We start from the raw sequence: 13,242 nt of genomic DNA on the forward strand, positions 1-13,242 counted from the left end.
CCCAGGAAGACAGCTTGAAACGGAGCTCTGAATACACACCGTATATATCATTTACACACAGAAACAAGATTGTATAGTGTTGCTTATAGCTGATGTCAGTAAACACGCTATTTAGGGCGCAGACAAAGAAATGACGCGCTGTCACTTTCATCCGAACCAACCCAAATAGACGAGAACGATGTAAGTCGTCTCTTCTGATTATAGCAACTTCGGCCTACTTATGTGATTATTTTATGTGTCTGTGACATGAATAAACAAATGATGTGTTTAAAAACACCGTTAGAGTCTGTGTGTGTGTGTGTGTGTGTGCGCGCGAGTGAAACCCGCCACAGCTCAAGTACAAAAGCTTGTGTCATTTTACAAACGTCCTGTGCTTATACTTTCACATAAGATCATTAATCGTTTTAACCGCGGTTTACTTCCCACCGCTGCCTCGATTTCAACATGGCTGCGTATTAAATCTGTAACATTCTCATCCTCCCCGTTATACGTGTTGTGTGAACTCTCCCCGCACCGGGGCTATTTTTAAATTGCAGGCTTATTAAAATAATGGGCGGGAAACTATAGTGATCCGATCAGATATCCAGATGTGGAAGCCACTTGTTGACAAGTGTAAACGCGCTGTGTCCTGATTGTCTGAAGATCCGATCTGCTTGTTCGGATCACCGAGATCGCATGTTAATGCCAAATATAAACGCACCCCTAGAGGAGATTGGAAAACCAAAGAACTAAAAAAATAAATGCAAATGCAATTATGCAAACAGCTCTGAAAGATGTCAAGTGAGAACACAAAGCATTTTATTAATATGCCTGCCAAGGTGAGTGCTTTTCTATACCCTCACGACTAAAAAATATACTTGTGTGTCATTTGAATCAGTGTAATTATCATGTTAAAATAAACATTGTAGTGGTCTTGAGTACAGCTGTCTCCTCTTCACGACAAAAAATGAATTTTAACAGATTTAAATTAATCACAAAACAAATAAACAGCCATGAATAATGCAATAACAAACACATTGAGCGACTGTGTCTGATTTTGAACTCTGTCGAGTTGAACTGTAATGATACCTTATTTCTTTAGACTGAATAGCTTTAATTACTGGTACTTGGAATAAAAAAATCCCAAAAATTATTGCAAATACTAAATCAAAACCACATTATAAACATAGAAAAAGATAAATAACAATATTGTGACCGAAACATTTTCATTTTGTAAGAACAAGCTCCCAAGTTTGCTTAAAAATCAAATAATTTATTTATAATTTTTAAACCAGGTCTGTTGTCCACTTGAAAACAACGAAACTTTGCAAGACATTTTGTCTGGTGTGACATTGGGAGAAAGAAGGGGTGGAGAAAAATGTCATCAACATGCAAACAGTTTTTCTTCTCCCCAACAGAATGGATCCATGTTAGAGGTGCAGGTCTCGCTTGTCCAGATCATCAGCTGAAAATACAAGAGCGTCACTAACTACAACATAAATTCCACCTTTAAAGATGGTGAGAGTTAGCCACAAGTGCAGATTCAAAATTAGTCCCTTTACTGAATGATTCCACCATGAAAGATTTCTGCAGATTAGTGTCCATGTCATTTGAGATCCTACCCAGCTAGAACCTGCCAGCTGATCATTGTCAATGTTTGTGGACATAACCTCCAATGGACTGCTTACAGTAATAAACCACAAAGTCAAAAAATGGCAGTGCAAAAAACACGTTCAGTCATGCCAACCACAATCTTAAGCATTCAACCCATATGAGAATGCAGGCAGCAAGGATGGCAAAAATTGCACTATTGACTGTCTAAGTTGGCATCTTGTGTTAAACTTGGAACTAAATTCACATCTGCCATCTGATTTTTAAGATGGTGTGTTTGTAAAAGAAACAACCTAATGATCGCCAATTCAACCGCTATCGAAGGCCATAGAAGTGTTTTAAACACAAACAAGGAATTAAAGAGTAAACTGTGACAACCACTGAAAGATGCCCCTTGAAAAGTGAAAGAAGAACTGAACAGAAACCTGAGCCGTGCTGGCATGTCAAAGGTGCTGTTCAGATTTGGGGGGGTACATTTCTGGGAGATGTACTAGAATTCAGGCTAAACTAAAAATAATACGAAAAACAGAAAACAATCAAAGATGCATCATCCATCAGCAAAACAGGTAAATTTAAGCGTACATTTATATAGCATATTCATTTCAACAGAGCTCTGTGGGGAAAAACCGATCTTCAAAAACGACAAAACAAACTTCCATATATACATTTAGCAAATCAAAAACCTGTTTCCCACTCAAACCAGCAAAAAATGCAATGTTTTCTTTTCCATGAACTCGTGAGCCAGCAGTTAAGCAACGAGGGGGCCATTGGCAATGAATGGGAACACAAACCAATGTTTTCAAATGCCTTGACACAAACAAATTACGATGCGGGTGAGTGATGGCACAACCTGCCACAGCATACTACTTTTAAATACAATCCAATAAAAACAATAACCTCACAAACCACCTTCATTTTCCTCTCCTAATCACACAAATCTAAAACACAACGTTGTTTTGCATATGATCAATGATGACATGATTTACTTATGTTCCATAAACCAGGCCCAATAGGTCTCTTTAAAGCAACTAGCTTTAAACTGAACCACCTAGCATGAGAGAACTGATGAGATAAATATGCTGCCCCCTACTGTTTAACTAAGGCAGTGGCTTACAAGGGAATTTCACCCTATTAAATCAGTGCAAAAACGAGAAGTGCATCTGTTTGAGGTTCATATGTTTTGGTTTAGATGTAGGAGTAACTGAAAGGAGTACTAAATGCTTTTGCAATCAATTCAACCACCAATGCCAATGGAAATCTCTAACCGTTTCTGATGCTTCAAAAATCCTACCTTTCAAATAAATTCTCTAAATTCAGGTCAAATGTCAACAGGGAGTATCAATGATACTATAAACACTGTGGTTGAAGTCATTGAAAAAAAATAATGTTAAATACTCTACTCACTTTCAGGCAGGAACAACTTATTGGACCATTTGGTAATTCACTTTCATTCGACTAGCTGACCAAAACACTTCAAGCCAAACTGTTTGGTGGGATTTGCTTTAAGTAGCATAAAATGGAATCAAACAATTGCCTCCAAACACACACACAAAAATATTCACATAACTCAATATGGCATACTGTGAGGAAACTAATATGACTGCCTTAAAAGAGCAGAGACAACGTCCACATTGTTTCGCAGTATTCAGGTTAACGTGTCTGTGCGTTCACGTACGCTAGTTTGTCTTGAAGAAAGTCACTTCGATCAAACTTCTAAAGCGGACAGAGTTCTGCTCAGTGTTTTCCCGAACATAAAATAAACACATAAAATAAACCAAACCGCAGACCCCCACAAACACAAAGCGACAAGCTCCAGTACGATCACAACCTGCAATGCTCCCGTGCACCCTCATTTAGAAGAAAAACAATAAAACAACAGAAAAAAAAGATTAACTTCCAGAGTAGTTTTCTTTGAGTCAGCTTAAACACATTTCCATCCCGGTTTGTGATTGTTCATAAAAAAATTAAACAACAGGTGTGGTGCACTCTGCTTTCTTTAAGCCGACAGTCGAGCTGTTCTGGCCGGTCTCCACCGCCCGACGGAAACACGTGAGGCTATCGACATCTGAGAGCAGATCCACCACATTTACCTTTTCAGTGTCACTGTAATATTAGTACCCAACTTTCTGTATCTTCTTTTTTTGTAATAATCTCTGTTTCGCACAAAACGTTCGTAAAACACTTTATTATGATCGGTTGAATTTTTCCCCTCAGAGTTTCCCCTTCTTGGCTCAGCAGAGGTCGAGTGTCTTTCTAGTCAGGGGAAGCAGGTGATCTGAGCCATAAATGGGCTGGTGCAGAGGAAGAGGAGGCCAGAGGGATGAAGAAAGACTTGAGGAACCCCTTCGTTGGATTTAGCGAAGCCAGAGTTTGAGCCGAAGTGCGTCCACTCCGTTTAAATAATATCTAAACAGCCGCTTGTCCCTGACAAAGCCCAGATTCTCATAGAGCTTCAGGGCTGATTTGTTGGTGATTTCTGTCTCGAGCACAACCTGAAAATGTAAACAAAGCATACACAGAGGTAAGGAATAAAGTGCAGATCCTAATCTAGACTGTAACAACAGATGAAGGAATACAGAAGATAGGCTTTATTTGGAATGGAATGAAGAAGTGTCAGATTAGGTCATAGTTTACAACATCATTATGAGTCGGGTTTGGATTTAAAGTTAACAAACCCTGTGTCTCAATCAGCTCCCTTGTTCAACAGTCAGGGCACTGACCAGTAAGTCAGCCATTTTAAGGGCTGACTCATTCGCAAAATCCTTCCAGTGCACTGAAACGTTTGCGCTCTAAAAAATCCCACAATGCACCGCAAAAACCATGCTCCTGTATGGAAAATCAAGTGACAAGTTTTGAAGACATTTAACCGAAATCGTGTCAACTCAATGAACTTCATGAAACAGGATAGCACTTTTGAAAAGACAAACACTTATTTTATGTTATGTATAAAGAAACGTTGCTAGACAGGCAGGGAACACAATCTACTTAATAGTTACATTTAATAATCGACCAAATTCGTGCACTAATATGTAACAGAATAATGAAAGTGTTTCTTATATATACTGTACTTAAACCAGTATTTAAAAAATAAAGTCCGAGAGATGTCGGTTTTGCCGGTTGTTGATTAATACCAGCTGTGAAGTATCACAACGCACTTAAGCAGTCAGGTCACAGGAAAATAAATAAACAAGTGTCCCAATGTGAAGCGAGCCAGGGTCCTTACCAGTGCCCGAACCCGTGTACACGATATACTGATTCACGACCTCGGGAGCTAGGGAGCTGATCGAGACACAGGGAAAGACTCTACCATTCAGTATGCAGTAGTTACAGCTCAACTGGTATATGCAATATGCATATATGCAAATAGGTCACTGATACCGTACTTCTGTCCTATGGTGTGACATTGCAAAAATGTAGAAACCAAACTGTTAATCATATATTATTTTATATTATTAATATTCATAATATAAAATAACATAAGTGAGATTTCTCTTCATTGTTAGTTTTTCTATACATGTTTACTGTCACACCATATGACGCATTTGCAATATATTTGTCAACTACCCAAATGCAGTAGCGTTCAATTCTAAACAAACTCACTGTATGTATTCAATGCTATATTACTCTCACCTCATCACAATCTCCCTCTACCATGGCATAGATGGCCTTTTTCACCAGGTTGGTTCCTAACCAATGCAAAGTAACGCTTTTAACCATTTAGAATACAATTTCAATATATATATCCATTGAACACAGTGAAAAACAATTTAATAGTGTGTGAATAAAAACATACACAGGCAATAAGCAAAAGTCAAAATGCATAGCAGTTTACAATATTAATAGAACAGTAAATGTCTCCATGAACTGATAAACATAATCTGTGCTTCATATTTAGAGACTCTGTCTGTTGCCATCTTAGACATTGGCTACTGTGTCAGCAGTCAGCTACGTACCAATGCTTTTCCTGCGAAACTTGGAGTCCACAGCGAGCATGGCAATGTATCCCCGACGGAACATCTTCTTATGCATGTCTAGCTTACATACAATGGCACCAACACAGTCTTTCTCCACCATGGCCTGTGACACAACAGAAGGAAAGAGTCACCGCGACATGCTGGAGTTAGCTCGTCTTAAAAAGCATGAGGAAAACAATGACACACACTTCCATAATAAGGTTCAATCTGACATAGTGACAGCATCCTGACATATAAAGACATGTCTCTATATGTATCATAGTCGTTGCATGGTAACTATGGTATGCCACCGGTGTCATAATCACATTCCTATGGTATTATGATGACAAACTAAATCTATCTTAAGCAAAATAAAAATGACACAAAACATGCCATGGCAGTACCATGATATAGCTATGGCATCAAATTGCTTTACTGTGGTACTTACAAGGTACTGCAAGGTACCATCCTAATACCATGTTGCACATCCAAACAAGTTGTGTACCACAGTACCATTTCAAAAATTAAGAATGTAAGTAAAAAGAAAATGTGGTACTTATGTAAATGTGAAATGTAGAAAAGTAGACTTGCTTCCTTTTCTTAGCTTTTTCATTGTTGAATAAATCAAGTCCCGTAGTAAACAGACTAGTAAGGCAATGGTAAAATGTATAGGTGCCTATCGCTGTTAAATAAGAAATGGACAAGATCAGGCAATACTTTTTGCAATAAATATTTGAGTCAATACGGTGGCAAGCTTTCGATTACAAAGCAACAAATGTACAATAATACAACCAGGTTTTATTTAAAATGGTAATGTGGCCAAACCACAGTTTCTTGGCATGTACTCTCACACTGTGTTTTTGGACATGGAAGGAATAAAAAAGCTCCCTAAACATAATAAAAACACTGACATTATTTTAAATTTACTTAAGCTTATGCAAATATATCATCATCATGTTTTTGGCCATGCATCATGATAATAACATTGTATTATTTTTCTGAACTTTACAACATAAATAACGTGGTATAAAACAGTATCACGGTATTAGCATCTGATGCCATCAATCCACCGTTGTATACTTTTTTGTGAGAAGAGACGCATAGTGTACATGCCTCTATGACACCGAGACAGATGGCTGATGGTGCATCTCTTCAACACAATGAAGAATGACAGAATGACATGATACATACCAGAAAGCAGAGCTGAGGCCAGTTGTGAATAAAGTACCTATAGGTGTATATGGAGTAGGGCTCAGACAAGTCTTTAGTTATGAGGCGGATAATATCAGGCATCTGTAGCTCAGACTCGTATCTCACGTATCTGATGGACTCGTCGTGCTCCTCCAGCGCGAGCCTCGACATCTCCGCCACCGGGGAACTGTCAGTCGCCGCCGCCTGCTCTACTCCAGCGCCCTGCGGGCCCGGGCCTAGCTCTCCCCCGTCCATGACCGCTCGACCCTGATCTATCAAGCCAGTCCTGCTACTTACATCATTCTGCGGCTGACAAGAGCCGCTTTCCGTTATAGCCATGCTATCAGTGCAGTTTATACCGTTGTTCGGCGGCGATTGGGTCTGTGATATATCGCTACAACGTTTCTTTCTCGTTAAATTGTTTTTATCCGTGTGATCGCCTTGCGTTTCACCGGTGCCGCCCGAATGATGATCAGAAGCGCCGGTTTGATTGTCGGACGCTCGGTGCTGGACGTGGTTCTGGAGGGGAGTGTGGTTACACTGGATCCCGTTCAGATGGGCTGAGTGGAACTGGGCGCATGACGCGTTGGGGTGCACGTTGTTCTGGTTTGATTTAACGATCGCTTTATGGTCGTTGGCGTGCTGGTGTGGTCCCGGGCCGGGGGTGATGATGTCCAGTCCCCCATTGTTGCCCAGTAAGGTGCACCCGTCCACGGGCAGTGATGTGATCTCGCTCGGGGATGAAGGCAGTGCGTTAGGCCCAGGCGGCACTTCAGCCATTCCACTGCATATAGTTAAAATGGTGACAGAAAACGGGGTCGAAATCAGCCTCTCACAGCAAACGACGGCAAAGACAGGCGTCCGTCCGACTGCTGGTACCCGATAAATGTGGAAATATTGTCAAGTTCGTGGACTATCTCGTGTCTGTTCCTGCCATTACTCAGTACAGTCCACACTGGCCTATTATCTGCCGTAAAGCTGAGCGGGTGATTTACGACAGTATGTCGGCGCGTTAGAGTGAAGGATGACGGTAAATGTAGTTTTATTGGTGTGTTTATAATACCAGTGTGATTATCTCATTTAATCTAAATATTAGAATATCCATTTTTAATTTAAATAGGCTTCTGCAACCTCAAAATTAATGTACATTCATATTAAAATATATTAACCTAATTTTTTATTTTTATTTTAAGAAGAGCCACTAGATGGACCTCTTCAACCAATGACTTGCTGTTTGTTGCTAGTAAAGTTATTTGCTGGGTGTTTCGGGATTAAGAGTATTGAAGTGTTGGGTTTTTTTAACACGTTAAATTACTGCTTAAATTTTGTGTGGGATGTTTGCAAACATAGACGCCTTTCTAATAAATACATCAACAGATAGCATATTAAACTTGTGTTAATAATCCAATAGGCCTTTTTAGTGTGTTTTACGAACGGAGTCGTGTTTTGGCGTTTAGCTGTTTAATTTTTAATCACCATTCAGAACCTAATAAGAATTTTTATAGCATTCTTTAATGCATATAGCTTGCAATATCTCAATAACAAATGAAGAGTTTGGTTCCAAAATGAGACAACTCATGGTGTAAATCAAAACAAACCAACTGCACTTTGATTGATATTAATTGGAATGCACAATAAAAATAAATGATTTTTGAAAATTAGTTATCTCATTTTGGAACCAAACTCTTCAAATGTTAACCGATAAAAAAAGTATAAATAAAGAGTAAATGCACATATAATAAATGTTAAATAAAACATAACTTAAAATAAATCATTTATGGATTTTGTAAAATTCAAGAACACCCTTTATTTAATTAAACATGTCCAGTAGCAAGACTTTCAAGTAAAATTAGGCCAGAGTTGATCCAGGCACTGTGGGATTCTCACAGAAAGATTTTAAATAAGAGACAGATGCAGACACAGAGGCATTGGGCATTTCTATAAATCTGTCTCCTGCCCAGTAAATGATGCATCTTATAAGAGACAGGCTCCAATGATAAGATCAATCACGATTTGTGTAAAGAGGAAATCCTTGTGAGAATGCAGCCCAGTTTTGTTCTTGCAGAGACACAGCACTGCAATCAGTAGACATGGCAGACAATTACTCTCTCAGACAAAGATTTGCTTAAGTGGAGAGCTCTTATATGGCTCCAGCTGAACTATCATCATTCTGCTGTCTTCTCTATAGGAATTCTCAGCCCTAATTGACAACCAAATGCAACTCACCTAAAGCATAATTGTCTTTGGAGACAACACATAGCTATGCAATGCATGCATTGTATTGGCCAGAAACATACGCTCTTTGTGTCACAGTATTCATGCTCGAGTTCCTCTAAAATAACAGCAGGTGTCAAACCCAAAATGTAGATGTAGAAATGTAGCATTTAGGAAACAGAGGCAAAGCAGGAATTGATTTCCTATTTTAAAAAATTAAGAGCCCTTTAGCTGTATGTCCGACGACTGGTATTTTTAGAACTCTATTCATTGCTTTTGTTGGGGAGAGAGAGCCTGAGACAGGCTTAAGTGGGACCTCTATGGGTCACTTTGGAAACTAATTAAGAACCTCTTCGGATACCGGTCTGGTATTTCCCTTGAACAATTACTGTTTCTCTCTCTTTCTCTGCCATCAAAATAAACTCTTTTCACATTCATCAATCAAACCCAGAGCCAAAGTCCTCTTGTGAGTGAGCTCAAGCAGCCCCTATACAGACCAGCTGAACAGCTAATAGGGGAAACCAAAAATTGAACACTGGTGAACATCCAGAGCCTAATCTGTAGCAAAATAAGAGAAGGGTTGATTGAAACTTTTCTTCTTTATTACTTCTCATTAATAAAGATGCAAGTAAGTCTAAAATATGTGCAAATCAAAGCTTTTCTTTATGCAATGTCTCAGCTCATCAAAAAATATTTCTACTTTTCTACTTTGAATTATATAAAGCTCTCTGAACAAACATTCATTATGTATCAGCACAGTTTCAGCTAAATGAAGGAGTCATGCACACAAAGACGAACATAATGCATGTAAAGTATGGCACTGAAAATGTTATATTTCATCGTGATGTATTAGAAAAGACCATACAGTACAGTACATACCATAAATGGAAGCTAACACTGTATGACAGTGATTGCAATCTGTCAGCAGCAACATTTGCAGATAGGATCAAAGGCATGATCCTTCCTAAGCCTAATGCCTAACATCTGCGATAAACATTGGCAGCGATTTTTTAAGATAACTGATACATTAGCGAGGTACTGTCACAGTATCATGAGTCCAGAGGAGACCGGAGCATCACCTGTGGAGTTCCAAATGTAGTATTCTGAGGAGACCAGCTCTCGTGCTTGAGAAACAGAAAGAGAACAACATGATAGACATTCACAGTTTATGTCAATGCGCTATTTCCAGTACTTACAATGATGTATAGAAATACACTCACTTGTGACAATCCGTGGTTTAGCAGATGAGTAAACCTGCACAGAGTGTTGGTCCACACAACATCCAGATAAGGTCAAATCTTGTATACGGAAGTAAAGCTGCAAAAAGTATAGAGGTTAAATCTATACAATTTCTTAAGATGAATTTAACAGAAATGTCAAAAATGAGCAGAATGAACGCCAGGAAAGTAAACTGAACTATCAGTACTATCAGTAGTAAGACAATCTTCTTTAATTCATCCTCACTTTTATATATGTAGTGAGTCCGGTGCACAGCGGATCTGCTGGTCCAGCAACAGTCCCAGAAAAATTAACAGTTCCCTCCAGTGATACTTCCCGATATTTTGGAAACTTCTGACCTAAGGACAGAAAAAGAACTGTCATAAACAACTTTGAAACAATTACGTACATGCAAAACCGAGCCTGAAATATTGAGTCGACGTGCCAAGAACCCAAACAAGCAGGTTCTTCTCTTTAGACACCTCAAGCTGTCCTGAGCTCACTTTGACATCCACATTTCCCATCACGTTCCTGTGAAGAAGCATGCACAGCTAGGTCATCTTCATAGGCATATAATTCAAACTTGCATAAAACATTTAAATCACCCCAAGACCTGGTTTCACATACAAGGCTTAGTTTAAGCCAGGACTATGGCTTGGTTGTTTTAGGATATTTAAGTAAAAAAGAAACATGGTGTACATCTTGAGAGTGAAAAACACTGGCATTGACATATTTTAAGATTTTCAGTTAAGACACCTCAAACATTCATTTTAGTCTGGGACAAACCGTGAGCCTTGTGTGTGAAACCGGGCACAATGTGTAAATTACTTTATGATTATGAGAGATGAAGAAATGAGATTATTTATTCATTTCTGATGGTCAATAAGGTATTCTGGTTTGTGAACATATATTACCGGTTGAAAAATGGAAGGTGTGCCTCACAATACTCGAAGTTGTTTTTGACACTTTCATGGAGTTTTAATACCACATTCATCTTTAGATGATGCTCATCTGCATTCAGCTGGTAAGAGCCAAGAATCGGTGGCACAGGTACCTAATAAACAGTTATTTAGCAATTAAAGTCAGTTTATACCATGATAGGAGCATGAACAGGACCTTCAGCTCTACCTGTGAGGTATAACTGCAGAGTCTGAAAAGCTCCAAAGGAGGTGAGAAAGGAAACTTGTATGGCCCTGAAAAAGCGGAGCCATCATTCTCCTCCATGCTGCAGGCAGTAAGGATGCTTGCATCCAAAGACGTTACACACGGATGGACAAGAATGTCCTGCAGTGGTGAGCCATTGGGTGGAAGTGTGAGGGTGACCGTCACATTGGGCAGAACACCTTCCACCTCACACTAATGCCAAGAGAAGACAAAGTAAGAAATATTCAAATACCTTAAAGGGATAGTTCCCCCCAAAATGACAATTCTGTCATCATTTATCCACCATCATGCCATTCTAAACCTGTATGACTTTCTTTATTCTGCAGAATACCAAAGAAGATATTTTAAAGAACGTTTGGTGACCAAACAACATTGGCCTCACACAACCTCTGAGAAGAAATTTCAGAAAATATATTTGTGTTGAATTTGAATGACATGAGGGTAAATAATAATACCAGAATTGTTATATTTGGGTTAGCTGTCCCTTATAAAACAAACATCAGAACCGTTCATATTATTTGAAAAGGAAGGCTGTTAACTTTGCACATAACCATGCCGTACACATCCCACAGATCCTGTCGAGTACTCTTGCCGTACTGCATGGACCTCACTTTCTCTGTAAGGCCCACACTCACTACAGCCCTTCCTCGATGGACCCCTGCTTTCCAGGCTGGCTGTTTCTGAGCCCCCCCTGGGCTCGGAGCCACAGCAGTAGGCACAATTCCACCTGGAGGGGGGGTGTCCAGTGGCCGTCCCAAAGGGCAAACCTGCAGGAGCACCGAAGGAAGAGCTGCCAGGCGGGATGCTAGCACATCAGGCTCCGGCAGTTTACCTCCAGGGCCACAGAGAAAATCCTGCAGGCCTGAGAGCAGAGCTAAGCCCTGTGAGACTGAGGCCAGGCTGGGCAGAGGTGGCCGGGGCTCAGGTGGGGCCTCCACAAGAGGAAGGCAGGCTAAGATTATTGCTCCTTGAGTGACAGTGAGCACAGGCCAAAGAGTTCTCCCACCCGGGCCTTCCACACAGAGCTCCACAGCCGGTGAACGCTGTTGCCGTGCACAGTCATCCCGTATGTCTACGTAAGGTTTGTCAGGATCCACCTTCCCCAATTCTGTCAGCAGAAGCTGAGGTAAAACACAGTCCTCTGGAACTGCCACATACTGAGCTCCAGCCAAGGATTTGGCACGAAACTCAGCTGTTGGGTACCGTCTGAAAAACATATTGCAATAAAGAGTCAAAAAGTGAAAATTGTATGAAACTTTTGTCCAAATAGAAAATGAAGAGATAAATGAAAGGCCTATTTGTGTTCATTGAAGAAGAACAGCATACTGTGAAGAGTACACTCACCGCTTAAAGAGTATAGCAGTGGTATATTTTGATCATAGACACGTTCTATTAAACAACCATAGGCTTTATCGGGCAATATGGTGCAAGATTATTTCATGTTACATATGTGGTCAATGGCAAGAGAGCAAGCTTACCTGGAAAATCGCACTTTTCCAGATTCACCCTTCTCGTGGGAGACAACCCACAATGCTCGTATGCTCATTGACGCTGCTATCTCTGCCCGTATGAATGAGGATCTAATATAAAAGTGCAAGCATTTAACGAAGTATGCAATAAACGTTGCTATTAATGAACTTGGTAATGCGAAACGTTATTGTTGACCTATAATAAGGTTAATTATTTATCACAATTCGACACTGAGTTATAAACTCTTCAGATACATATATTTACGAGAATATACAGCGGAATAGAGAAACTCGCATTTTGTCACGGTATTCCCATCTGACAGCCTTTAACTTCCTGTTTTTAGCAATCACGTGACGCTTTGGGGCGTGCCCGTGTCGTTTTCAGGGCTGTCGGAGCTGATGTAGGATCAGCGTTAACAAAGCTCACCTTTTCAAGGATGTTA

General features: G+C 39.9%; 2 protein-coding genes across 2 annotated transcripts; both read right to left on the minus strand.

The window, feature by feature from the left end:
* Window positions 1-1,231: 1,231 nt before the first annotated feature.
* naa30 (N-alpha-acetyltransferase 30, NatC catalytic subunit) lies at window positions 1,232-7,736 on the minus strand. The gene is made up of 4 exons (XM_057343440.1): window positions 6,735-7,736; window positions 5,544-5,667; window positions 5,221-5,276; window positions 1,232-4,082 (listed from the first exon to the last, which is right to left on the minus strand). The coding sequence occupies exons 1-4, from the start codon at window positions 7,512-7,514 to the stop codon at window positions 3,945-3,947; spliced, it is 1,098 nt and encodes a 365-aa protein (XP_057199423.1). The 5' UTR covers window positions 7,515-7,736; the 3' UTR covers window positions 1,232-3,944.
* Window positions 7,737-8,516: 780 nt separating this feature from the next.
* On the minus strand, window positions 8,517-13,149 carry ap5m1 (adaptor related protein complex 5 subunit mu 1). The gene is made up of 8 exons (XM_057343433.1): window positions 12,809-13,149; window positions 11,870-12,536; window positions 11,295-11,522; window positions 11,081-11,220; window positions 10,612-10,697; window positions 10,413-10,525; window positions 10,169-10,265; window positions 8,517-10,072 (listed from the first exon to the last, which is right to left on the minus strand). Exons 1-8 carry the CDS (start codon window positions 12,874-12,876, stop codon window positions 9,990-9,992), a joined length of 1,482 nt encoding a protein of 493 aa, XP_057199416.1. The 5' UTR covers window positions 12,877-13,149; the 3' UTR covers window positions 8,517-9,989.
* Between the last annotated feature and the right edge of the window lie 93 nt (window positions 13,150-13,242).

Source organism: Triplophysa rosa, linkage group LG10 (genome assembly GCF_024868665.1).
Source record: "Triplophysa rosa linkage group LG10, Trosa_1v2, whole genome shotgun sequence".
Classification (NCBI taxonomy): Eukaryota; Metazoa; Chordata; class Actinopteri; order Cypriniformes; family Nemacheilidae; genus Triplophysa; species Triplophysa rosa.

What these genes read in the sequence shown, in the direction of transcription:
- naa30 (XM_057343440.1), bottom strand. Translation starts at nt 7,514, where the DNA reads ATGGCTGAAGTGCCGCCTGGGCCTAACGCACTGCCTTCATCCCCGAGC. An exon ending in GGCCTCAGCTCTGCTTTCTG is followed by an intron (nt 5,668 to 6,734) that starts GTATGTATCATG and finishes GTTGTGTCACAG; the next exon opens with GCCATGGTGGAGAAAGACTG. An exon ending in GTTTCGCAGGAAAAGCATTG is followed by an intron (nt 5,277 to 5,543) that starts GTACGTAGCTGA and finishes TGCATTGGTTAG; the next exon opens with GAACCAACCTGGTGAAAAAG.
- ap5m1 (XM_057343433.1), bottom strand. Translation starts at nt 12,876, where the DNA reads ATGAGCATACGAGCATTGTGGGTTGTCTCCCACGAGAAGGGTGAATCT. An exon ending in CACCTTCCATTTTTCAACCG is followed by an intron (nt 10,698 to 11,080) that starts GTAATATATGTT and finishes GCTTCTTCACAG; the next exon opens with GAACGTGATGGGAAATGTGG. An exon ending in CCTGCTTGTTTGGGTTCTTG is followed by an intron (nt 10,526 to 10,611) that starts GCACGTCGACTC and finishes TTCTGTCCTTAG; the next exon opens with GTCAGAAGTTTCCAAAATAT.